Source organism: Grus americana, chromosome 2 (assembly GCF_028858705.1).
Source record: "Grus americana isolate bGruAme1 chromosome 2, bGruAme1.mat, whole genome shotgun sequence".
Taxonomy (NCBI): Eukaryota; Metazoa; Chordata; class Aves; order Gruiformes; family Gruidae; genus Grus; species Grus americana.
The window spans coordinates 16,667,163-16,694,928 of NC_072853.1; the positions used below are offsets into that span (position 1 = coordinate 16,667,163).

A 27,766-nucleotide genomic window follows, 5' to 3' on the forward strand; every position below is an offset into this window, starting at 1 on the left:
AGTACCTCTCCTTGCCCAAGTCCATCTATTCCATTAAATCATTGTTTCCGGTCTGACTAATTAGAGTAATATAGACATATCTGTTGGACACATATAGTGCAATTACACAGCTTTGTTGAAGTACTTGCCAACATGCTTCAGAAAGTACATCTTGAAACCTTGTCAATTATCGTGTTATCTTTTCTCCTCTTTCTGGCTATTTTTGGAAATGTGCATGGTGTGTGAGGAGATAGCTCAGTTGTATTAGCACATGAACTTCAATTCTTGTGGTAAATTCTTTCCCAGTCTTAGAGATTTGATAATTTTCCCATTAATGAATGAATTTAACAGTTAGGAGTTATGAGTTTCAGGGAGTCTTACTGTGAAATGTAGTTCAGTTTAGTCCCAGACAGGCATGGCTTTGAAGAGCAAATAGAAGAATATCGGTGCAACCATCTCAAGCGCAATAATGGAGAAGTCATTCTAATAGCCATCTTCCTCTATACAGCGTAATAATACCAACTATATTGCCATAATTGAGGTCCTGCAGGAGTAAGAGAGAATCTGAAGGCCTCACAAGCAAGCAACAGTGAAGGAAAGAACTAAATCAGGTTTCCACAGTCTAAACAGATGCCTTATATGTTAGGTTCCCTTTAAAAAGAGAATTATGAAGATTAATCTTTTTCTGTGCTTATTGAGGGAACTGTTGATCTATAGGTGCTCTTACATTTCCAGTGCAAACTGTTCCCGTAGTTGTGACTGCCATTAGTTATGTCACCTGGCACTTTGGTCTCCGCTGCTGTCATAGAATTGCAGAATTTCACCATTGCTTTTGTGTAGTTTCTTCTTCTTTATGTTGGGGTGGAGTGTCTGCTTAAGAAAATATAGCTGTCAGAGCAAAGCAGGGGACTAGGTTTTGCTGGGATCAGGATGAAATAGGGGAATAAATAGGAGAAGCTATCACTTCTGATACCACACAGAAATGTGGATATTGAATTATATAGGTATTTATTTATTTTCCCTTTTCTCCTTCTCTTCTTTATTTTTCCTCTTTCTGGGGCAGATCAGAGAGAGCAGGAGGTAAAGGCCAATTACATACCCACCGGAGGAGTTTAGTGCCTGTACATAGAGATACGATACGTAACTGAAAAATCTGAAAGTCAAGCCAAGACTTGAGCAGAGTGCATGAATCCAAACAGTTTGCAAATGTGTAGGCTTCTTCCAAATTTGGCTGGCTGAAAGCTGAAACAGTTTCAGTTTATACCATCACTTCAAGTGCTCCCAACCTCTTTGCATGGAAGCCAGTTTCTTCAGTTCTCTTTACCTGGGAACCCCCAAGGAGGCTTTCAGTAGGTTTTGTTATGCGTGAAAAATAGCTTTTGAGTGTAATAACGTTAAGATGACCATGGGTTACCTTTCACGTACATTCTCTCCGAATCGGACACATTATTTTGAATTGTGGCAGGGTAGTGGGGGAAATGCCAGCCCAGTAATTGGGAATCAATTACAATCCAGTGCTGTAAAGATCGTGTGTCCCCCCGCCCTTCCACTGCAACAAGTTAACACAGGTAGAGTGAGAATACTCAAGTTCTATTTTATCCTCCTGTGATGCAGGGAAGGATATATTAGCGTGAGACACAAATTTGCTATGTAGGCCACTAAGCAGGATTAGCACAAGTTACAGAAATGTAATGTAGATTTACAGTCTATTGAATAAAACGCTGGTACTAATAATATGTTTTTCCAGCGTTCAAAAAAGTAATTAGCAATGAACAGCAGCTGGGATTATTGTCATTCACAATTTCTAACTAGTGTCTACAGAGTGTCTGCAAAATAGGTTTGTTATCTGTAGGCTCTGTGAATGGACAGCTGGGAGTAATGGGTGTATTTACTCATTAGAGCCACTTAAGGTAAAGCATTTTGACCAGTTTTCTGTGCATGCATAGAACATAAGTAACTAATTAAATGAGCAAAACCAGATCACCTTGCAACTGACGTATTCGCTCAGTGAACTGCTGTTATTTTCTGTTTACCATAATTCCATCAGTGCTTTCTTTAAGTTGTCTTTCAACACTGTTGAGACTTTGAACATTGAAATAATGCAGTGGATGGAGACCTCAAGTGCCAGACAGCTGTGGATCCACTGTTGTCAGTGGATCAGGCCCAGATAGCTTTGTCTCCAGTTCTTGCTAGCCATAAAGTGAATAAATCGAAATGTCCTCTACAGTACAGAAGATCTGTTAAAACATCCCTCTTCCAAAGAACCTCTTCAAAACCAAATTCATAACTTGATACCAGAACTTGGAGCCCTAATTTAAGTGAAAATGTTATTATAGTTAAGTCCTAGCTATTTGGCTGCCCGACTCACCATTGCCCGATGAGGTATGTTTCCTAAACAAACAGAAAGCAATTTTCAGTTTATTTAAGAAAAAGTTTTAACCAGTGTATGGGAATTGTGCTTTCTTAAAAAAAAAAAAAAAGAAAAAAAGAAAAAAAAAGAAAAAAGAATTGGAAGCTGAATAGCAGCAGCTCATTATATCATGGTTTAGCAACTCATTGACTCACTATACATGTTCAGTGCTGATGGGATACAAAGGATAGCATCTCATTCTCTGAGCTAAACAGCTAAAAGGCATTTATATTATATGCATTTAAAAATGTTTACATTTCATGCTCTCTGTATGTCTGAGTCTTTCCGTATGGTGCGATACTGAATGAGCAGCGATCACATGCTTTCTTCGTGGTGCAGCTGTTGAGGAGGAGAAGAAAAATAATTACACCATTTGCCTAATGCATTACAACTGAATCCTGCAGAAATGTAGTAATACACTTACTGGTTGGGAGAACGGAAGTCAAAGCCTGCGTGGAAATTTTATATTCCCTGTAAGGTATCTCTTGGGTGTAAAAATTGAGAATGTGACAGAAGGAAGCTTCCACCCATGTCCTTGATGTAGTGGTGTAGACTGGATTATGGCAAAGGAGTAGATGGCTGTGGATTTTGGGTGTAAAGAGGAATTCTCTTCTGGATGCTGTACACTGTTTACTATTCAGGAAAAGAAGTAGAGCAACGGTGACATTTTTGTCAGGAGGTTCTTTCTTTGGCCTTCAAACCAGTTGTACAGGAGCAGCAAATCTCCCCCTGATGTCACGGGCAGGTGTGGTGCACTCCTGGGAAGGGCAGGCCTGTCTGCTATGAGAACACAGGGTTTAATAACATAAGCCCTGGAAGCCTTGTTTCCTTCCTGCAGACCATTTTGCTCAGAGATCATGAGAACAGTTAAGCAGACCTACCTTTTTTTAAAAAAAAAAAAAAAATTAGTGATGTCATGGACTTGGGTGTGGTAGGTTTCTTTGCCATTTTTCTACTGTAGTTTTTCCATCATTGTTTTACTAAATTGAGCTCTGTGCATGAGAAGAACAGAAGATTTCCTTGGAGAATGTCTGCATTGAGTAATCTTCGAGAAAACCGCCTTTCGTTTCAGACATCAGCCACTATGGCTGTGTTAAAAGGCATCCTGGCGGATACTGGATACTCCTGTAGGAATGGTCTTTATAAGAATTGGTCATACTCTGACCCATCAAACTGAATTTATTATTTCAAATCTAATTTTTGTTTGCTCATAATTAGAAAGCAATTCTCTTGGACTGTTAAGCATGAATATGATTAAAAAATGTAAGAATACTGAAAGAAAAAGACCGAGGGACTTTCCTTTGGTTCCTCACCTGGTATAGACTCCCAGCAAAATCTCCTTGCAAAGGGTTCAGGGATATGGGAACTGATGATTTGATCTCCTATCAATGACATGATTTAGTGATCTAGTGAAGGAAGGAATAGTCCTATCAGAAAACTCCTGAGTTCAGATCATGTTGCATATCTGTGCCTCAGTTTCCCCAAATAAAAATATTTAGTATTCATATGGTATATATATTCATCTATGTGAAACATTTCAAAATCTTCAGCAAGAAGTGCTAAATATGTGAGGGTGTAAATATGATATCTGTCTACATTAGTACAAATGAAAATGGTGGTGACGGTTAGTGAAAAGCTCATGAATTGCTATTTCTCTTTTTTTTTTTTTTTCCTTCCTTGCTATTTGACTAAATGTCCAGTGGAGCTAAAGTGACCTTATTCTTTATTCACAGGTTACTTTAGGTGGAACCTTTATTGGAATTGGGCGGAAAACTCCAGATTGCCAAGGCAACACCAAGTACTTCCGCTGCAAATTCTGCAATTTCACCTACATGGGCAACTCCTCCACTGAACTAGAGCAACACTTCTTACAGACTCACCCAAACAAAATGAAAGCAGCCCTTCCCTCCTCTGATTCTGGTAAAACTTCAGAGAAAAACTCCAATAAATCCAGTCCTACTCTTCGACCATGTGATTCTGGAGACTTGGGGAAGTGGCAAGACAGAATCACTGTAAAAGCAGGAGATGATACACCAGTTGGATATTCGGTGCCCATCAAGCCAATAGATTCCTCTAGACAAAATGGTACCGATACAACCAGTTACTACTGGTGTAAATTTTGCAGTTTCAGCTGTGAATCGTCCAGCTCATTGAAACTATTAGAACATTACAGCAAACAGCATGGGGGAAGCCAGGCAGGAAGCCTTCACCCAGATCTGAATGATAAGCTTTCTAGGGGATCTGTCATTAACCAGAATGATCTAGCCAAAAATGCAGATGGGGAGTTAGTGACAAAGACAGAAAAGGGTGCGAGTGTGGCAAAAAAGAAAGACTTGACTAGCAAAGGAGCAGAGGACAGCATGGTGACAAGCTACAACTGTCAGTTCTGTGACTTTAGGTACTCAAAGAGCCATGGCCCAGATGTAATAGTGGTGGGCCCACTTCTCCGTCACTATCAGCAGCTACACAACATTCATAAATGTACCATTAAGCACTGTCAGTTCTGTCCCCGAGGCCTCTGCAGCCCAGAAAAGCACCTTGGAGAAATTACTTATCCATTTGCTTGCAGAAAAAGTAATTGTTCCCACTGTGCTCTCTTGCTTTTGCACCTGTCTCCAGGGGTGACAGGAAGCTCTAGAGTCAAACACCAGTGCCATCAGTGCTCATTCTCCACTCCCGACGTGGATGTTCTCCTGCTCCACTATGAGAATGCACACGAAGCCCAAGCATCCGATGTCAAACCAGAAACAAACGCCCTGCCAGGGGCAGAGGGGCCGCTGATGCTCAAGGAGAACAAAGAACACTCATGTACCAAATGTGACTTTACCACCCAGGTGGAAGAAGAGATTTCCCGACACTACAGGTACAGTGACGTTTCAAATGATTAATGATAGGAACCCAAACAAACAGCCCTCCTTTAGTGCCTTCGTTAAATGTCACCGTTCCCCAAACGTTTGAGGAAACTGGAAATCAAAATATGCAGGCGTATAGGTATAAATCTTTACAGTCAGGGTCTAATCCAACATCCACTTTGTTTTGGAAAACCACCAGCTAAGTCGGTGGATTTAATTATACATTTAAACCTGTGCAAAGAAGAGGGAGATTTGGATTTGTGTGCAGATGCTGAAGTTCCAGCATATTTGAGGTTTGGTCAACTATTTTCCACCCAGAATCTTTTAGGTGCTATTTTAGTTTAGGCTTTTTACCAGAAAGCTGGCATCTTCATTCAGTAGGGGAACACAAATGGCTTTACTTTCCAAGATAGACTGTGAATCCTTTCATGCTCCGTAACAGTGCTTCAATGTACTACCTTTTTGTAGTATTTTCCATTCCCAAGTCCAGCAACGCAATAATTAGTTTAAGAGCATTCCACTGCTGTTTTGGTGTTGGTTTCACACTGGGAGCAGACACTCTTTTGTCTGTTGATGTCATCCCCCAAGATCCTTTTGCAGATGCTTATTTTTGTGTTGCTGGTTTACAGTGTCATTCTATTTATTTTAAATGCTAATGTTCCTATTTGGAGGTGGATGCAGCCAGTCTCCTGACTCAGTCTGACACAATGTCAGAGCGGCAGCCAACTCCCTGCTAAACTTCTTGGGTCAGTTCCTGGGCTGTTGTAAACTGGCAGTCCAGTTTACATCAGAGGAGGAGCTGGCTTTTAGGCTTTGTAGAGAGCAACAGTTATGTGCCGCTGCAAAAATGATGTTAAATATTAGAAAATCATGCTGAATATGTTAATGGTTAAGGCTAATACGTCAACAACAACGGAAAACTCAGTATCTATCTCATCTAAAAGATCTTTGCATGGAAGCCAGCTAGAATGAAGACAAAAGAAGATGCATTTTCAAAGCTAAAGCTTTGTTAAAAGCTCAAGAAACTGTGCCACGTTTAATAGATTCCAAGACATCCAAAATTAACAAAGGCAGACTGGGGCATGATACTTTAATAGAGATTAAAGCTGGGGGCATCCAAATGTTGCCCAACAGAGGGCTGCATTGGCAATGTATCAGGAGTCTATTTTAAAAAAAAAAAAAAAAAAAAGAGCAGATTGCTCATCTTTAATTTGGAGCTAGGGCCCACGGAGGATTCAGGTCCCAGCATGCAGTGCCCCATTTTTGATCCAAGTGGGCCTCAGGGATGTTGTGCGGATTAATTAGTTAATGTTTGTAAACTGCTTTGAAGATGAAAAGTGGTATCTAAGTTCCAAGCATTATTATAGCAGCTTTGAGCCATGCTGTAGAACTCCATAGGCAGCACTTTGTCCGCCGCTGGGGCATGGCACGATCTTTTTTTAGTGGTTAAATAACTGGAAGATTGAAATGGCTCCTTGACTGAAAAAAACCCACTTTTATTTTGCTGCAGCTGGTAATTTAAGTTTTAACAAGCATGCCGAGTTAAAAATCCTTTTTCCCAAGGAAAGGAGAAGCCATGGCTCTCGAAATTGAGTGCTAAGTCAGAGACAGGGTAGCAGGAGCTTCTCCTTTGGAGGGCTCAGCACCCTGCGGCTCCGGCAGCTCTCACAGGGAACTGAGCTATGGAGAATAAAGAGATGCACTTATGCGTTCGAATCTCAACTTGTTTGTTTAAAATTAGTCTATTCTGTATTTTTTTTTGTCTTTGGTCTCTGACATTGTTGAGTACTCTGAGGATGTTGTGTAATTAAAGCAAAGTACAACATCCCTGTAACTGCCAACTTCTTTCCCCTTCTCCTGTCCCCCCCCCATTTTTAATTTGAGTTTTGTTTCTTTTCTGCTGGTACTGCTGCTGTTTTCCCTCACTGTGCATCTTCTTTGAAATCACGGAAGTTAGTTCAGTTTGTGGTAGGTGCTCTGTAATGGCAAACACCGGCAGATTTTACTGCTTTTCTATGCCTAACCTAGTTTTCATAGTTTTGACTCTATCAAACTAAAACAAATGGGACTTTTGGGGCATTATAGCTTCTGTTTTTGTTATTATTATAATCAGGGTTTTGGTTTTTTTAATAGAAGTTTTGCATGTGTCGTATATGTATTTTCTTTCCCTTTTTGTATTTCATGAACTAAAGGCACAGAATAGTTCAGATTTAAAAAAGTAGTAGTGTTAGGGAGTTAGGTGACACACAGAAACATGCTGATGTGGAGTCAGCTCACATCCTTGCTGGCCTTCTCTGTGGCTTCATCAGAGTTTTTCTCAGTGAAGCTGTTATGCCACACGTTACATATTTCTGATATATTTAAAGTGCTATACATGCACATATATCTAAAACCTGTCCATTTATATGATAAGGAGCCGAATAGGTTCTAATGGTAAACATGATACTGAGCATTAATGTGGCAGGAAGTTTTCTGCCGTTCATGTATTTAAGTTTAGCCTTGATAGTCTATGAGTATCAGGGCTGGCTTTAGATGCTACTTACATATTTTGGTTCATGTATTTTTTGTCTGCATTTTTGATTATTTTTGGTTTTGAGTCATACGCATGAACAGCACGCTTAATTTATTTTCTTTTTCATTTTGTTTCCTTTTGGCTCTACATCTACGATTTCACTACGTCTGCTAGCTAAAAAATTTCCTATGTCCCAGTATTATTCCTTTGCAGCCATGTATTTGCAACAGTATTAGAATGCGCAAAAGTGGTTCTTTCCAAGTTTTCTGTCTACAGAAACGTATACATATTTACACTTAATGCTCATTCGATATTTCTTGACATGATTATTTGAGAACTGTTCAGTTAAATTTGAAGTTAATGAGTCATATTGCACTTGAGTTTACTTGTATTTAAACTTCACTAAAATGTGCTCACTCAAATAAATCCCCAGAAGGTTTATTGGCCTCCATTTTCTACTAATTCTGCTACTACACATTTTTCATTATACCTCTGAGGAATCATGTTCATTGTGAAGCTTAATTTTTCCTCAAAACTGTCTGGTATTCTGATGAGCTAAAAGGTGCCAACACTTGTAATTTAGATAAAAATCATACTGAGTATTTGGGGAAATTTTGCATGTCAGATCACTTAGTCTAGAGATTATTTTCCTGCTTGCTCCAAAATAATTAATTTTTAAATTTTCATTTTTTTCTTAAAAATGAAAGAGGTGTCTTGCAGAATGGTTTGGGTTTTAATTTTGCTAAAAGATGTGGGAAAACAATGCATTTTCTCATTTTTTGCAAAAAATAGATTTTATCATGTAAGTCCTTATTTGTCAAAAAAGACTTTGACAGAAAGTATTTGATCGGTGCTAGTAGTAATTAAAAATGCTATACTGAAAAATGCTCTAAACTCTTCTAAAAAAAAGATAGGGTAGTGATTCATTAAACAACTGCAAATTATAAAAAGAAAATAGACTCACAAATGAAGTATAAGCTTTGGCAATGAAGTAGAATCATTTCTCTAATGAACAAATTATTTTGAAAATGTGGATGACAGCAGTTATGTGGGGTTCTCTTTTGAAATTAATTTTGAATTAAATTCCCTACCTCTTAAAGGTAAATGGAGTAGAGGGGTAAAAGGCAAAGGGCTACTCAGGTCTTGCACGGCAGGGATGGGGCATTGGAGCTGCCTCCGCGGCTTGCACTGTCAGGCAGCAGAAGCTGGAGCAGGGTCTCAGCCCTGCAGATTAGGGAAATGTGGAGCCTTTGGAACGCTCCCCAGAGAAGCCAACCGAGGGCAAAAGTGTAAATTGAGGCCCACTAGCTCCTGGTTTTTCTGCAGAGCAGGAGCCTTCACTCGTTGAACAATAGCAGCAGCTGCGAGGACCTTTTCCATCCTCCTGACACCTTCATTCACTGCTCTGAACTTGTTTGCTCTTGTCAATGGCTTTTGCTCTCCTTTCATCTCAGCCTTGCTCTCCACTCTGCCCGTTCTCCTCCCCTTTCTGTCCCTCCGCTGAATTTTCTTGCTTGCTTTTGCTCACTCTTCTGAATATTTTCTGCTCCCCGCAAACCTGAGTGCAGCACCCATGCCAAAAGTAAACTTTCTCATAGGCTTATTTCTTAATGAGAAATACTAGTAATTATTATATTTGTAATGAAATTCAAAACATGCAAAGAAATGGAAGTGATATAACAGCCATACCTTCATCCAGAATACTTTCTATGCCCTAGAGCCTAGGAATGTCTTCAGGTAATTTTAAAAAAAAATTACTTGTATTGTAGAGGACGGTGTTTTGTAATACTTCAGACTAGTTAGAAGTATGTCAACAAGACTTAATTAACAACTGGCTAGTGTCAGGACTATCACAGCCTATTGGAAAGCTGAAGTAAAGAACATTAAATCCATCAAAAAACCCCCATCTAATCTCTCCAACTTAAAGATTTTCCATGGGAAAAGTCCTTATAGCACCCAATTCAAGTGCATTTCAGTGCAAATAAATAACGATAGGATTTTATTAAGTTGTCTGAACGTAACAGTGCAGCAAAGGTTTGGCCTGAATTCCTTGACTTTTAATCTTGGGATTGGGCCATAAATATTTTAATGTCCCTGAATAATCAAGTCTTTGATATATTTTGTAGTGAAAATAATAATAATACTAAGTGGCATCAATGGCTGGGATGACATTGCCGTCCCGATGCCACGTTGAAGATGATGCCAGTTTATGGCTTGAACCTGCTGTTACTTTGCTTCAGTGGTGTATCAGCAAGATCAGAACAGGGAGAATGCTGTTTCCTTCTTCATTTACATCACTTTCTTCCATTCCGAGATTTTCCTCAAACATCTCTCCTTTGATCAGCTCTGTTGCACTGTGCTGCACCTGATGAGTTCAGTTTCCGACGGTGTAAGAGTAGTTTAGCTGTAAAGTGTAACTTTAAGGTAATGCATGGGAGTGCTTATTGTGTATATTGGAATGTTTTAAGTTTCATTGCTTAGCTTTGAGGAGCTTTGTGCAGAAATCTAGGTGTCACTTGGGCCTTTAGAAACATGGGGTTTCTAGTATAAAAAGAAATCAAACATTGCCAACTTGTTTCCTTGATTGCTATCAGGGTGGGGTGAAAACAGTCAAGAGATGAAAACATTTTCTTTGTATGCCTTGTTCTGGGAAAGAATAAGTTTCCAACTTTCAAAAGTTCTCTAATAGCTGATGATAGTTATTGTTTTATTATTTGAGACTGTGACTTGTATTGGACAGTTCCAAACTTTAACTTACTTTTTGGAGCTTGGGGATAGAATAGTATACAGGACAAACCCATGTGAAGTATGAAGATCTATAATGTCGATGGCAGAGATTATTTGTTCATGCATACTAGGAAGGTATATGTCCTGAAAAAAAAAGGCTGTCGGGTTGCTACCTACCTAAGTCAGTCCTTGTCTTTTCCACATCGCCATGCGTATCACAGTTTCACAGGAAAATGAAGGAATGTTTGCATGGTTCTCTTTGAATAGATTATAAATAGTTTAAACGAACAAATCTTTAATGTAATAAGGGTGATTGTAGCTGGGCCTCAGCCATGTAGTTACAACTGTGTCTAATATTCAGCTTTTATTTGTGGCCTCAGAAGTGTGGTACCACTCTGGTGGTGTGTACCACTCCTGATCAAAAACATTTAGCCAGTGTGGAAGCTGGGGGGCGGGGGGGAAAGACAAGTTAGGCAGAAAAAGATCAGCTGTTTGGAGGTGTGATATCTGTAGATGAGAGCCAAGTTAGGAAAGGGGGTTAGCCATTGAAATAGCCAAGTTAAACAAGAGACACTTAGGGCTAAGTAGCCTCCCAAAGGATTGATAAACTTTCACATGGGGAGTGTATGCGGTTGAGCCATTTAGCCCCAAATGGTGTCTTGTTTAACTTGGCTTTTAAGATAACTAGCCCCTGCCTAACTTGGACTTCCCTGATGGTATCCCACCTTTACAGGGCTGACCCTCTTTATAACTTGGCTTTTTGTATTTGTAAAATGGTTTTGATCAGATAGCACTCTTTTTTTTGGGTGGTTTTTTTTTTTTTTGTTTCAGAAGAGAATTAAGCTTGGTTTAGAAAAGAATTAAGTTGCAAGAGAGAATATATTAGTGTCGCATTGAGAGACAAGCTGATTTTAATAACACACAATTGTAGAGTGAAGAAAAAGGAACTCAGCCAGAACAGGATTTTAACCCACGGCTTGCTCTCCCACAAGTAGATTTTGTTGCCATAAGGCTATGTGGAGAATAGCTGACTCTATTTTTTGCATAACTGAATGAGCCCATCCAGTCCCTTAAAATGAATATAAATACAGAAAATGACAAAAAGAAAACTGATATTGCACAAGGGCTAGAAAGCTTGAATCTGAATGTGCACTTATGTCTGCGCACTGACAAAACTGCAGGAAAATCAGACAATGTAAATAACATATGGTTTGTTTTTCCAACAAAAGGAAAGAAGGAAGACAAAGGGGTTTAATAAGTTTGGCAAGTTGTCCCTTCTAAGCTATCATACTCTAAAAGGGACATTTTGTGTATCATTCCAGTTCTACAGATGCACCGAGAGCCAAATCCTGCTCTTACTGAAGTCAATGGGAGTTTTGCCATCGACTTCACTGAGACTAAGATTTGGCCTCAAAAGAATTAATTCTAACAATTGGAGTTGTCAGGGCAGTAACAGATTTCTCATACAAGTTTTGTCCTGTGTGGATAGCGAAAGGCTCATTTTTTAGCTTGGCTAAAGACGCTGTTGTGGCTCTGAATGCCTGGGGTGTGGATGTGTGAGTGTGTCTGTAGGGAGAAGCTTTTGCAGATTTATGTACATTTTGATGAAGGGCAGGGACGGTATTTTACTCTGCGCTGGTACGACGCCGGGCGCAGCGGGACCGGAGCCTGACGGAGGGCTCTGACCGCTCCTGTGCTATAAACAATTATTCATAATGGTGTTATAGAGCTCATAAACAGTGTTCTGTTCCTATGATAGATACGGTAAATGGGTAACATGTTGTTCTCATGTAGCAACATACGCTTTACATAATTTAGTAATACAGTACTTTATATAGGCTTTTAGAATAAAAACAGGAAGACGCATTATTCCACACTGCTCCACAGCTCATACCCAAGCAGTTCTGTATTTGACAGGAAAACACAGTTTGTAGTGACACAGCCAACTATTTTGCTTTTTCTTTAGAGCAGCATCTTTTAAAGTCGTGTTAAAATGTCCATAGAGAACAAATAAGTACTGTCTCCTGTGTACAGCCTTCTGTCCTTTGATGTATTCTTATCTGTAAGTTAACCAGACCTCCATTCAAAATCATCTTTGTGAACCAAAAGTTTATTAAATTGGTAGAAAGCAAAGTAGTATTTTAAGCATTTGAACTTGCTAGCATAGATTTATGTTATACAAAGTGTTTTTTATACAAAGAAAACTATCCTTTTCTAACGATTTGATTTAGTGTGAAAAAACGTGTTATTTCAGGGTTTCTACCACAATAGAAAGTGAAAAGTGTATTGCAGCAAACTGAAGAGGAAAAAATACAAAATCCCAGTGAAAATTACATGAAGTTTAGGATAATGCAGTGGAGTGTGAACGAGTGATAGGAGGGCATTGCAAGGCATGGGGTTGAAAACCAGCAGGATTTTTCCCACATTGTGTAAGACACCAAAGTAAACCCGCTTGCTTTAGTTAGAGGGACTCGTACTATAAGTTCGATTTATTTTCTTCATCTTGATAGGTAGAACCACTGCGAGAGGGAAGGCTGAGGGGAGGCTCTTATGTTAATAAACATCTCGTTTTCTTCCAGGAGAGTACACAACTGCTACAAATGCCGTCAGTGCAGCTTCACAGCTGTTGACACTCAGTCACTACTAGAGCACTTCAACACTGTGCACTGTCAGGAGATGGACGTCACTACAGCCAATGGGGAGGACAGTCATGGTGTTTCGTCTATCAAGGAGGAGCCAAAAATTGACCTCAAGGTCTACAGTCTGATTAATCCGGACCCCAAAATAGGGGAGCCCATATCTGACAGCATAGTGAAGAGGGAAAAGATAGAAGATAAGGAAGTGCTCAAGGAGAAAGGTTGGACTGACAGTCCCAATGATGATCTTCGCAACGTGACCTGGAGAGGAACAGACATTTTGAGGGGGAGCCCGTCATACACACAGACCAGTCTAGGCTTATTGACCCCAGTGTCCGTTGGCCAAGAGCAGCCAAAGCCTTTAAGGGATAGTCCAAACGTAGAAGCTGCCCATCTTGCACGGCCCATTTACGGCTTGGCGGTGGAGAGCAAGGGCTTCCTGCAAGGCGTGCCGGCCGGAGCAGCGGAGAAAGCCGGGCAGCTCACCCAGCCATACCCTGGATCCGGGGACAGCAAGGCGAAGGACGAATCCCAGTCCTTATTACGGGTAGGAAGCTCTCTTTTCCCCCCCTCTTCTCTTTTTATGATTACATGTATGTTATGTTTAATTAGGCATGCAAATGATTTCTTCAGTTCCAGAGTAATGTGGTTGGGTTTTTTTCATGCATTGGGGGGAAAAAAAAATCGAGGCAAGACTGAAAGACTCAAACTTGTAGAGCTAAACTGGCAAGTCCAAAGTGTTTGCATAAAACAATGTATATATTGATGTAGTATTAGTAAGCAAGTGCTTCTGCTTTTGCTATTTAGCTCTGATTGAATTTTGTTTAATCATTCCTGCTAATTGTGCAGGTTGATGATGCATTTGAAGAAGGAAGGTTTAGAACCCCAGAAGGCTGCACATCTGTTACACTAAAACAACTAATCACCTCTTATATTTTGTGGTGGTGTGACAGTTCACACTTAAGCAAGATTTCACATTATTAAATATCTAAGAATATAAAACCTGAGTTAAATATTAATAAAAAGTAACCTTTTTTTTTTGTAAAGCAACATAATTATATATCAATTTTTACACTTGTCTGGTTGCCTTGGAAGCAAAAGAAAAAGAAAAGAAGAGAAAAGGAAGGAGCTTGGGTGATAAGAAAAGGAGAATATTTGTCACACCAAATAATTCCTATTCTGTCTTTTTGTTAAACAAAAGGACCCATGTATAAGGAACTTCCCCTTCCATCAAAGTATGCTTTTCCCACTGTAGAGAAATCTGAGATTAGAAGAGCTCTCACATTCTGAGGAACTGAACAGGGAGGCAAATGAGTGCCTTTCTGCTGGAGTCATCACTGTATGTTTGCAGGGGCTGCTCCCTATCTGAACTTCTAGAAACTTGCTAGAGGAGCGGTCAGTCTGCAGACAAACCTCACTAGAATGGAAGTGATGATCAGCTATTTTTCTTTATTGTCTTTTATAAGAACATTTATAATCATAACATCCATTACTGTAAGAGTGAACATCATGTCAGAAGAAGACAAAAGGCAAGATAAATGTTTTATTCCATGGTCTGCTAAGATTATACATAGGTATATTTGTTTCTGTATACATATGTTAGTCTTACAAGCTCTTTTTAAATTACATCAGTGGTCTTAAAAATATTGCAGTTATTCTAATTATAAAATAATGTGTATGTCACTTAAACCCTGCATGCAATTTAGGGGGCCCACAGTCTTTTGTACCTTACAGGTTGTGTATAAGAAGCAGTTACAGTATGTCACGTTCCCTGTTGCAAACCTGGGTGTGTGCTCACTGCAAATGGCAGGATTATATTTCTCTCCTCCAACTGGAAATATGTATAAAAGTATATACATATATCTGACTAGCCATGGAATTCATGCTGTACATATGATGCTGGTTTCATCCCACTTCAACTCTTGTAGTGGTTCTTAGCAGAGCCAGACATATTGGCCAGAGGAGCCGTTCATATTGTGGGTTATCACAAGACTAATAATTTTAATTTATTTTTTGACTACTAAAGAATTAAAAAAAAACCCAACTAAACAAAAATCTGCAAAAGGATGTGGTAGTATGCAGAATCAGCTCTATAAAGGTCTAAATTTGGTTGGTAGCTGGAGCCTAAAATCTTAGTAAGCAGTAAAGTAAGGCCATTATATTATCAGTTTTAGCCATTGGTGAATATAGAAGGGGAAACTGTATACTGGCTGCTTCTTATGCACTTCTTAAAAATAAGTTCAGACACTTTTTAAAAAGTCTTAATACAAAAGCACTAATACACTTTTTTTTTTTTTTCCAAATCAGTATTTTTATCACTTTGGAAATATTTTGACCACTTATGGATATTCAGAAATATGAAGTACCTGTAATGTCCTTGATTTTCTGAGGGGAAAAAAAACCCCAAACAACTCTTAGTTTTGTGTATTAACAGTGTATATAAATTAGTTCTTTGCATTTTAAAATGTGTACAACCCAACTTTTCTTTTATAAGATTTGTAAAAGTATTTCTTAGCGGATTAGGTCTATACTGACTGGCGAAACCATACCAACACCCTTCAAAGAGGAATTACTTTAGTGTACACTTTTAGCTACCTTGCTCTTTGAACTCTGTTGTGCCAAGGACTTGTTTATCTGGGTCTTTTCCTTAGTTACAATATTTTAATTTTCACTTTTCTTCTTTGAAAAATGAGCAAGTTGCCTTTGTCAGTTTGAAATATTTAAAAAAAGGGAAGGAGGTTAACTTTCTACATCTGCTGAACAGAGTCCCTAATCATATATATTTCATCACTGTTGACGGATAGAGGAAAATAGTGAGAATTCAAACTTCTTGAAGGTAAGGGGTGATCTGAAGGATCGGAGATGGTGGAAGATGAAGGAGTGTGATTCTGTGAGTGATATTAATTCCCTATTCCCTGGGATCTGTGAAAAAGATCATAGAAACCTAACTCCCTTGTTTTGCTTTTGATTTAGTTTTCTGTAGACAGAGTTATGGGATGCAGCACTGGAGCCAGGAAACAAGAAGACAAAGCGATGGTCAGCTTGACCAGTGGGAGCTTAGCGTCGGGTGTTACCTGACATACATAGATGCTATATGTATGCCTGGAAGCTCACTTGGCCCGGACAGAATTAGAAATTGTTCAGAAAAAAACTTCCCTTCCATTCTGGAAAAAACTAATTTTTGTGAGCCTCTGAAATAAAAAAAAATACTCCATATTGTTAAGCAAATCCCTCATGATTATCCACTTTTGGAGAATTTTATTTTTCTAATGTGAAATAGCTAGTAGAAGTAGCTAGTGTTGTGCTAAGTTGGGCCTTTCTGAAAGCAAGGCATTAAATCAATATGTACTTCTGGTATCATGTAGTGAATGCTCATGCAAAATACTGTATCCTAGGACGACCGGTGACTAGGAAACAAAACCTATAATAAAATCACTGTGGACACCTTCATTTTTTTTTCCCCCAAAGACTGACACACAGGAAGCCAAAAATTTGGGATTACTCAGTGAATAAACACTGTGAGAAATGGACTGAAAAAAATATCCAACACATCCCTTTGGTTTTACTGGCTATTCAGTATTTATAAAGTGGTTCTGCTTATTACAAATGATTTGTAATGATTTGACAGTAGCAGTAATACCATGTGCTTTTCATTTTTTAGTTCTCTCATGACTGGGAAAAGGGAAAGGGAAGATCGTGTTTTTCACATTTTTTTCATATATAGATGGAGGTTAATACTGCAAATGGGTTTTCTAGATACTGAGTTTAGGAGTGATTAGCATTTTAATAAAATATCAAAGACGATACGGATCAACTGGGGAAGGGCTGAAAATCTACAATTGCCCACAGAAATCCCTAATGCCTACAGGATAATTGTAAACTTCTGAAAAACACTCCAAGTAATTTCCAACTTTGCATGTTGTATAAGCCATTTATATGCTGCTTTCTTGCATTTCTTCCATGCATGATGGACACGTTCCCTCCCCAGACTCTGTGCTACAGTAGATTATTCGTGGGAGTCATTAGGGTAGGATTTCTTTCCTTTTTAGCTGCTAAAAGACCGAATCACTTGTGACCTTTCAGGGAGCTGGGGGTGGTGCAGGGGCGATAGCTTGAACTCTGCATGTGTGCAAACACACGTATGCAGTGGATGCACCTTTTTCCCGAGAGCGCTTCCAAGCTGTGTGTATGTAACAGAATCTTTCTCAGGGGCTTGGTACACTTCTGTGAGTAGCTTTAATTTATTTTTCTTATTAAAATGTTTCCAGCAGCTGTACTTACAGCGAATCGGTATGTTTTGCAAATGGGAATTACAAAAAATGTGCCTCAGCGTGGTACAATGTAGACATTATTTCTGCTCTTCCTTAGAGTAGCTGATTTTATAGTTTAAAGATTTGTTGATACTGGAAGGTCTATTGAGATGCAAAAATGTTCCTTTTTTTGGGTAGCACATTGGCAGCCAGCGGACTCCAGGCCAGGCAGATTGTTTAATGCTTTGACAACGCAGATCTTGGACAGCAGGAACTTTTTGCTAAACTGATTTTAAATGAAGTGTCCTGTTTTGGTATGCGTGGACACTGCAGAACAAAAATTTTCCACAAAATTGGGAATTGCAGCCTGCACCTTCAGATCTATTCACAGACCTAGTTAGCCCACCTAAAGGTATTGGTAAACCCTGCTGCATCGCATCGTAGTTTAGCCGATGCAGATGCAGAGTAGCACACATCGGTGCGTCCCATACACCTGAAGGCAACGGGGAGATGTCGGTGTATTAATCGTAATTCTTGTAACGAGGCGATTTGTGTACCATCAGAAGGAGGGAGATTGTCAAATTATTGCAAAGGTACTGGTGATTTTTATCAAAGGCAGGCTGCAGTCTGTAACATTAAATATCTAACTGAAGTTATGTTAACCTTTGCTATGAGCTTTTTATATGGGGCAGAGGATCAAATCAGCTCTGTTATTAAATCAAGATTATTTTGCACCATAATGATCAGACTGTTTACACGCTACAGGAAATAACGGCATTTCAAGAAAGTTTCCATTTACTTTATGAAGAGTTATTTTCTTTTTTTCTGTGATATTTACACTTCTGATCTAGAGCTGGTTATATGGCTTTAAATTTGGGGGAGACAGGAAATCAGAAAAAGTTATTTCCTCTCTCCCTGTATTGCATTCCCTATGTGGCTGATTGACAGAGCTAATTTTAAAATAAGCAATAGGTATGTATGTATCAGTAAATTTACATATAATTGATTTAATGTCAGTGTAGTAAATATCAGGCACAATCCCTAGTGGTGAAACATTATTTCTCCTGTTATAAAATACTGACTCCTGGTATCCACGGAGTTAGATGCCAGATAGCTGCAAAGCAGTGGAAATGCTGAACTGGCCTTTGTGATTTCCAGAAGACTTCTCTAAACATTCGGTTCTTGGCCAGAAAGGTAACACACCTTTGACATAAACCTTCCTCTCCGATGTTGGTAGAAGTATTGCCTCTGGCTTTAGCAGGAGCACAAGGAGCAGCACTGGAAGGTTCAAGCACAGAGAGTGGGATCTTGGTTTAAATGTGATTTTTCGGTGGTCACTACAGGGTAACGGATGGAAGTTTTTGTGCACTTTGGCATTGCGTCCCATTTCCAACCACCTTTTGACAGCAACATCTTAATGGTATATCTATGGAATTAAATGTAATGCATATAATTGTATCATACATCTTATATTTTAGTTGACGTCGGTCTTGGATGCTGCATCTCGTCCCTCCGCCACTTTGGGAAAGAAATAGCAGCCCTTTAAAGAAGAAACATCTGAAATAGTTTCTCTGTAGCTGCATCTCATTTTTTTCCCATTTCCTCTGACTCTGTTAGAGATCTTTCAGGAAGTATTTATAGTCAAGGCCATTCATTGCCATACGGGTCCTCTAATTAGCTGAGGGGAACTCAGCAGGCACTGTGTCTTACTAATGCACGGAGCTCTGTCAGGTCAGAGAGCTGCCAAAGCCTGTCGGTTTTTTTTAGAATCACCTGTTTCCACAAGTCTCTGCCTGGGGAGGCAGCGGGCTACTTTTAAAAATATAACTACATCCTGGAAAACGGCAAGAATCCTCCGACAAGGAAAATGAGAAAATAAAGTTAGGACTTGAAGAGAAATGGTTTTGAAGCGTCGGGTTTCCTGCGCAAAACCGAGGCGGGTAAAATCCCCGTGCTGGTGAAGGGCTCGCGAACGAAGCTAAAATAACTTTCTGAAGGTTTCAAGTAGTTTAGAAACAAACATGTACTTGGCTGCTTTTAGTAACTACTGGAACCAAACCCACAAGAAATTGAATGTTTTGCATTACTCATCCTGACAGAGTGATCAGATAGGACTAGAAAGTAACTTTTAGAAAAATGTTAACCTGCCCAATTAAAGGCATGTTTCTGGTTTTTGTGTGGGGTGTGTCTGTCATGTGGAGAGACAACCCCACCTCGTGCATGTTTACCCACCCATCAGTGCATATTTTTTTTTTAATTTTTTCTTTCCCCTTCTCCCTGTTACGAAATGTGGTTTAGAAGAGAATTAAATGATAAAATCATTATTTGGGTGGGGCGCGGTAATAATGCAAAAGGGCAGCAGCTACGTCAAAATCCTTGATGAAAAGGTGAATCAGTATGTGGAACAAAGGGCTGGGGAGATCGGTACGGGCCCCCGGGCCGCTGCGTAAGCAGCAGGATTTATTGAAGTTGCTATGATCAATAACAATGATTCAAGCAGGGAGAACCGAGATAATTCCTGATTTAAACAAGCTGCTTCATTCGGATGGGAGAGACGGTAATGAAGATGAGAACAAAAGAGTGCTTTCTGGTATTGAACCGAGTGGCCAAACCAGATTGACAATCAGTGTCAGATGTGATTAATTTTATATTACCCTTAACTAGTTCGGGTAGGAGAAACCTCTCTTTTGCTCTCTCCGGTCCGGTGTTGGTGTGCTGGCGTTGGAGGGAGCGAGTAGCGGCAGCACACCGTTGTCACCTGGATGCTGCGCCAGGGCCAGGCTTTGCTGGGCAAATGTCACCTGGGTGCTTGAGGCAGCCGCGCCGTGCCATCGCTGCCGCGGGGAGTGGCGGTTATCGCACTCGGCGTGAGGGTGGGAGCATCCTCGGTGCACGGGTACAGCTGTCCCCGGCAGCCCCCGCTGCTCCGGGCTGGGTGGGGGTTCGGGCACAGGGGGCCCCAGCACTGTCCCCCAGCCTGAACCCGAGCCCCTGGCGCGGGGCGGCGCGAGCCGGAGCCTCCCTCGCCCTGGGGTGATGCACCGAGGTCCCCTTCCCGGCTCAGCCCCTCTGCGCTACCCAGCCGCCCTTGCTGACACCGAAAACAACCCAGTCCTGCAGCCCGTATTCATACCCCCTTGCTCCAAACCGGACACACTGAATGAGGAAACGTTATTCCTTTAGGTACAACCAATCCTGGTAAACTGTTTTGGTTTTTTTTTGGGTTTGGTTTTTTTTTTTTTTACTGTCTGCAAATACATTCCTGAATTTTTTTTTATTTTCTTTTTTTAAATTGTGCTCTCAGTGGATGCAGCTCGGTTAACGCAGTGTCAGGGTATGGAGCACAGCTGTGGGCACTGCAAAGGCAAACAGCGCAGCAGCAGCTCCCTCCAGTCTAAACAATTCTGAGAACCATCAATGGGAAGCCTTGTTTAAACTGGGAAGTAAGTAAACCCGGCTTGTCGCACGACGAGTAATTTCAATAATTAGCTGAGCTTCTCCAAAGTTTCGAAAAGTTACGTGCAATTATAACCACTATACAGCTCTGTTATTGTTTGTATTGCTAGTAGTACTTAGCATTAGGTTATATACCTGAAGTGAAAGGGAAGCTTTAGAAACTAAGGATAATCTTTGCCAAACTGAATCCAATAGGAAACACACATTCATGTCCAAGGGCAGAACTTGCTGCTAACTTGTAGATTTTCAATGGAAAATTAAATTTCATAGATGAATGCAGGCAAGGATTGTACATAATTCTGTTTTTGCCTGAAGTACTATGGTGCTGAACAGTGAAAATCTATGTGAAGATACCTCTAACATCTGGAAGCGTGGAGTTTCTTTCTGTGTTGAATTTCAGACAACCCTCTACATGTATTTGGTAATTAAAAGACACAATAAATACCCTCTTTTAGAGGAGGGATATTATGATAGACAGCAAATAAATGTTTAATTTATTGGACTAAGAAGGGAGCATTGTAATTATAATTGATTTGAAGGAATCCAGATGCTATCCACATCTGAACAAAATGGTAAAGATTTGAAAACAGATTTATGAATAAACAGTGTGCACACACATTCTGTGATTTTTCCATGGAGGTATCTAGGAGTTAATACACCCAGTTAAAAATGGCTACTATGGAAAATAGTTGTTATATGAACAGATGTGTGCTGCAACAGAAGTATATATATCTATATGTGAGATATGCAGAAGGTTTTCTCAAACGTCTTTTGTTACCTTAGCACTCCTCAGAATATGCATGCGGCCACCTTGGAAGTAGTCTTAATTTTAAGATCTCTAATGTAGCACAATTGATTTAGTGAACAATTTCCTGCCTAATATAATTCATTTACTTCTTGTACCAAGTTCTGTTTTTAAAATGAAGCTTTATAATGGCTAAATGGTTCTGTTCATGTTTTTCTAAGCATTTTTCTAAATAGCATTATGTATATTCTTGAAAATCTTATGATCTTTTGTTGTAGTGATATAATAATATGTGCATGCAATATACATCTATAAATATGTGTATTCCATATTGAATGTTACATTATTTTGAGTTCAGATAGGATATAATTTGTGCAAAAATGGGAGGAGTAAAAAGGATGTTTTCTCTTTTTGCACTGTGCACAGTCTTAGTTTTCTGAAAGAAATGGCGTGGTGGCAGCCCAGGCTGTGCAGGGCTTTGCAGCAGCTTGCAAGTGGACTTTGAAATCTTTGCTGAGTATGTGTATCCGTGTGCTGCCTGAGATTTGCAGATCCCAGGTTGGTGAATCATATTTGTCCTAGTTAGATGGTGAATTCCCTATGATCTCTTGGCTGCTCTAGGCCTTAGCCTCCTGATTCTGTCTGTAAAATGGGAATAAGGGCAGTTTCCCACCTCGAAAGGTGCGAGTGAAAACAGATGCCTTACACTGTATTGTGCAACATTATAGTCACAGCAAGAAGACCCTGATCCATGGGCATTAACTTCTCTGGGTATGATAAAGTAACTTTTTTCACTACCAGCAAAAGAGAAAAACTGAAGAAACAGGTTATAATTTTAATTTTAACTTTGTTAAAATTCCTATTCTTTCCTTCAGCCTGAAAAAAAAAAAAAGAAAGCAGGAATTTTGGAGCGAGGCATTTGCATTTCTTCTTTGACTTTGACCTCATTTTGGTTTATGTGCCTCTGATGTGTATAGTGGCAAACTACATGTTTCACTTATGGGAAGAAGTCTTTAAACGATGGCTTACAGTGCAGTCTTTAATCATGTGAGTTGCCTCTAGCACTTGCCGAGAGTAAAATTCCACCCTCTCCTTTTTCAGATGGGTTATACTATCGGCTGTTTCTCCTTGCAAGACTGTGATTTGAAAATTGTGTTTAAATTAAAAAAAGCGAGGAAAAAAGAGAAATAATCAGAACATTTGTCAAGGAATTTGTTATGAATGGGAACGAGGAGCAATGCAAACAAGCTTGGAATCAGTTTTAATTCACATGTTATTCTGGGAGCCTACAATTCTGGTGAGAAAATGGCATATTTTAGGTCTGTTTCCTCCAGTTTTTGGCATGGAGCAATGCCTGTTTTGTTCAGTCAGATGTTCAAATGGGAATTTTGGATGCTTAGAACTAATTTTAGTAGGTGGGGGGCAAATTTATTATGATGCTACAAATAGAGTTTGATCACAGCTGCTTCATTGCAATTATAACAATCGGCTGTGAATCACTTAAACTATATTTACTGGTTGAAAAAAAAATAATCTCATCTTTACAAAACTGTGTCTTGTTTCCCTTAAAGTTCTGAGTATCATCATTTATATACCCAGTATTTTGAATTTGACCTGATCATGTTGCCAGAGTATTTTCATGCAGCTCTCCTACCGTGGCCCGAGAGCGATAGTGTGCTCAAATGACTCTCCCATTCTTTCGTGAAGAAACTGTATCTTTTTGTGTTAGGGTGAATTTCTGAGCTTCTTCTGAAATTATGGTAAATCACACACAGACCTCTTCAGACTTATTAAAAAAATGTTAGAAACTTCACTGGAAGTTGGGCACTTCAAAGCTCTTGCTACTCCAGTCTGTACATGACTAAAAGGCTGTAAGGCAGACACCGCAAGGTGAAAGCTTTCAAATCAAAGCAAAACTTATTATACCACTATTATCCCCTTTATAAGACATAAGGAGAATAATATCTTTACATATTTATGAGTTTTTTCTGATAGTAACTACTTTAATGTTCATGGGGTTTTGCTTTTGAGTTAGAAGAGAAAATACTGAGTTATACTCCATACTTTTTCAACATTTCATGGCAGCTCCTCTCCCAACCCAAAGTGGATGTATTCCAGATCTGTTTAAAAGTTTGTATTGTGCAGAATAAGCTTAGTCAGCCTGTTTCTTGAGAAAAGCATTTTCTTTACAATTCGGTTAATGGAGTCAGCTATGGTGATAATTTTGGCATTCCTCCCTGCAGCTGATTAAGAAGACAAACATCTGTAAAGCTCTCCATTGACATTAGCACAGTACCTGTTAGTATATTACTGAAATTCATTTATATTTGACTGAGGTATGCTAAAAACTTAAATATTTCCTTTTGTTTAGAATTCTCATAAACCCTACCTTATGCAGTGTTTGAGGGGTGGGGAGAGTTAATGGAAAATGTGATTAAAATCTTCTAGGCTTCAAGGCTTGTAAACAGCTTGGCACCTACATATGTTTGTGTGCGTACATGTGTTTTACTGGTTGGTTTACTAATTTTAAATTAGGTTTAAAAATTAGAATGAAATTTAAAAAGTGAGATTTATTTTTAAATTAAAAATGAAAAAGCTTTTCTACTTCACACAGTATTTCTGTAGTTATTTAGCCAAGTGGTTTGTAGGACTAATGTTAATAATTTTTAAAGCAAAGAGTGTGTTACAACTGTACTGATTTTTCCATTACAGAAAATTATGTTCTGCTTAGCAGAAGTTTTAAATCTGGGTTGATTTTTAAATAGATCTTTTCATCCCTTTAAGACTGTAAACTTAATCATCACTTAATTGATTTGCCTTTGCCTTCTAATAGCCGACTAGACACTAGAGGTCTTTGCAATGGTTATCCATAACAACTGTCAGAGCAGATTTGATTTAGGGACTTTACAAAAATCAAGAGGATAGAAGATGTCTGTGAAATTTTGTCCCTCAGACTGGACTTTCTTGGTACGATGGCCAGCTAAGTGACTCCTCACGTGAGACTCAGTCAGGCCTCATGACCGACTGCGCGTATCTCAGGAAAGGTATTTCATTTTACTTCGGTGCCCTGAGTTGGCATTGGTATGGATCTCTAGACTGCACTTTTTCTGAAATGTATAATTTCAGTGAGTGAACAGACAGCCTGGGGTGAAGCCTTAATCATTGCTAAAGGTATTCGAAGGCTTTCTTAGCGATATCCTCCTTAAGATGTGAAGCATAAGCCATTTTGGACACCAGTCCCCCAAGTACATCACTGTTGTGAGGAAAGAACATTTTTAAAAACAGTGATTTGAGAAATATTTTATCTGTGCTGGTTCTGTAGGTCCTTGGCAAAAAAGTTAAGTTTTGTAAGTGCGAGGAAGTCAACAGGATCTCCATCCAGCTGTCCACCCTGAAGGGGTCCCAGCGCCTTGTGAGCTGCAGCGTGTGCCTGGTGCTCTGCCTGGCTGTGAATGCCTCCAGACGCCCGCTGTCAGCGGGTTTTATCAGTACAGATCTGCTTCCCTCGTTGCTTGGCTAGGTTGCAAGGAAGCTTCACTGTAACCTCTCTTTGCTTGTCTTCTTCAGCTTGGTTTATCTCTCTCCCCCATCAATCTTTTGTGGAACTCACAGTTTTCTACAGTAAAAGTCATTCAAATTCTCCAAATTTGGAGCTTGCTTTCAAAAGAAAAAATACTGAACCGTTCATTCTGTTGTAAGAACTGTCTAGGCTTTCTGATCCGCCTTTCCTAAAATATATGTTGTCTGCATTGCAGACGGAGGCTTCCTGATGGGGAGAGATTGAGCAAAATTGTCTAAATCTCCTTCTCTTCTCGGCATCTGCACTTTGCCACGGTTGGAGCCAGGGCACTGGTCTGCATGGGCTTTGCTCTGACAGGTCCTCTCTCGAATGCCTACTAGCATGCACATAAATGGCCCTAGCGATCTGATATCCTTCCTACCAAAAATATTCTCATGGCCTTGCTTGCTTTCATCAGCACCGCTAAGTAAACCTCAGCTAGTGGAAGGAGACATGTTGGAGCACAGCAGAAGAACAGAATGGATGAAACTACAAATTGTTAGTCTGTTAAACACAGATTATGTCTTTGGGTACAAATTCCATTAGCGACTGAATGAGTCTGGATGGGTAGTAGCTTGTGGAAGTATTTGTTATGACAAAACCAACTTTTCATTAATAGACAAAGTTATCCTGTTTTCCTCTGTAGTCTGGCCAACATCAAAATGTTTCAAACTAATTTCAGACTTGTAAAACACTGTCTATCAGATACAGACATATGGATTGAACTAGTAATTTGCTTGCCATCTGCTGATAAAGGAAGCAAGGCGTCTAAGGAGAAAATGAAGAAAAATTTTTTCCCCCGTTGGAATGTCATATGGTGCCTTTAGCAGTTGTTTGTATTGACGTTTTTATTGATTGTTATGTAAAGTGTTACATTGCATTGACCTGCATCTGCTTTCAATCTGATAATTATGATTTTTTTTGGTTTACAAAATATCCATAATCATTTGAGCCTATAAATAATGTAGTTAGAAAATAACCCACTTTAAAACTGAAGAAATAAATTGATAACCATAGTTTTCATTGTGTGGAACAGGAATAAGCATATTCTTTTGCTCGGAAAAGAGAAAAACCTTAAATATTACTAACAAGAGTTAATTAACGTTATATTTTCTTTTAGTAAAAATATCCCCTTTCCTCCTGAAAGATAGGATAGAGGCCAGGGAAAACAATACTTTCCCAACATAAAAGCAAACAAACAAACAAACCTGCCAAAACTTTTCTGCTTAGGGCAAAATGGATACTTGAGCTTTCTGGGTTTTTCCCTGTAAGATGCTTCTCTCCCCAGCCACGATGGTTTGTGCAGGTCTGGAGTTTGTCCCCCAGCTCTTTGCCAAAGCTTAGCCGTGCTGGCTATATATATTTTATCTGGGGATGATTGACCTGGAGGGGCAGAAACCTCTCCGCAGCAGGACCAGCCCGAGGGCGGCACATTTTTCCTGGAGCTGTAACATCGTAGTGTTGGGAGCAATTCCTCTGCCGGGGTGCATTGCCTCACTGCTTGCCTTCGGGAAGCCACAGGGTGTAAGAGTTGAAGATTTGCCTCCTGGAACTGTATAGACTTCTTATTTCAGCATATAGGCTCTGGTTATCTGTGGAAATAATAATAATTAGTCCATAATGGAAGTTTAATTGTTTGTTCTTTTGGTTAATGCTTCTTAGATGTTTGTCCATTTTCATGAAGCATTTAGTTTCTCAGTTTAGAAGTGACATATCAAGTAGAAAATGCAATAGCTTCTCGGTAGGAATATTTCTTTTAAATAAGACAAACCCATTTTCTGCAGCCATTGGATCATTAACCTTCCAGAAGTGTAGGAATGTACCAAAGAATTTCTATCTGTGCTTGAAGTGACAGTAATATGGAAAATCTCTACTTGTCCAATATACTGTTTTCTCATTTGTAAATATCTTCATTTTTCTGAAAATTGATGTTCCTTGTAATGACCTGCAAAGTCTGTGAACAATGCAGATACCTATTAACACATGTCGCCTTCTCTTTTCCGAGTGCCGTTATGTACGGTTTCATTCGAAAAAGCTAAACAGTTACATAAATAACAAGTTTTCCACAATGTAGAGTTAATTACCATTTTATATTTGGAATTTAAACTATGCAGAAAGCTATTGCAACAGTAGCAGCATTTTAACAGATGGACATTTGTTGCACATGCACTCATAGGAACTGATATCTGTGACAGCAAGAAGTCTGCGAAAGTAAGAGGAAAATTCAGATAGAATGGATGAAGTAAAAGCTTAGGTAAACGTAGTGCTCCTGTGATGGCTTGTGGAAGGCATTAAGCTACAACAGATAGTACCACTAGTAGTACTATTACTGTATGGTTTGCCACATGCTTCCCCTCTGCTTTTTATGGTTTAAGCTGCATCCGATATGCCCAGTCTGTCCCTGTATTGAGTTTCTATGCCATGTTCCAGCACAGTAAGTCTAGATCTATTTTGCATCTGATGGGGCTGTTGGTTTTTGTTCTGGGTTTATTTCATAGAAAACATCAGGGCTGTATGTTTTCCTGATGGTAAATGTTAATATTTACAGCATACACTGGGAAATATACATCCAGAGTAATTTTATCCTTTTGAAGTTTGTGGGTTTGTTTTTTTTTTTTTTTTTAATAAGACTTATCATGC

The 27,766-nt window shown here is 39.4% G+C and overlaps 1 protein-coding gene across 7 annotated transcripts in view; it reads left to right on the forward strand.

Moving 5' to 3' along the window:
- TRPS1 (transcriptional repressor GATA binding 1) overlaps positions 1–27,766 on the forward strand; it is a 215,607-nt gene that overhangs the window by 51,279 nt on the left and 136,562 nt on the right. For 6 of the 7 annotated variants that reach the window (XM_054817085.1, XM_054817084.1, XM_054817090.1 and 3 more), the window contains 2 exons: positions 4,123–5,252; positions 13,060–13,663. In XM_054817085.1, the coding sequence (XP_054673060.1) occupies positions 4,123–5,252; positions 13,060–13,663 (1,734 nt within the window). The remainder of the gene's footprint in view (positions 1–4,122; positions 5,253–13,059; positions 13,664–27,766) is intronic. The other variant, XM_054817091.1, reaches the window with a different exon arrangement.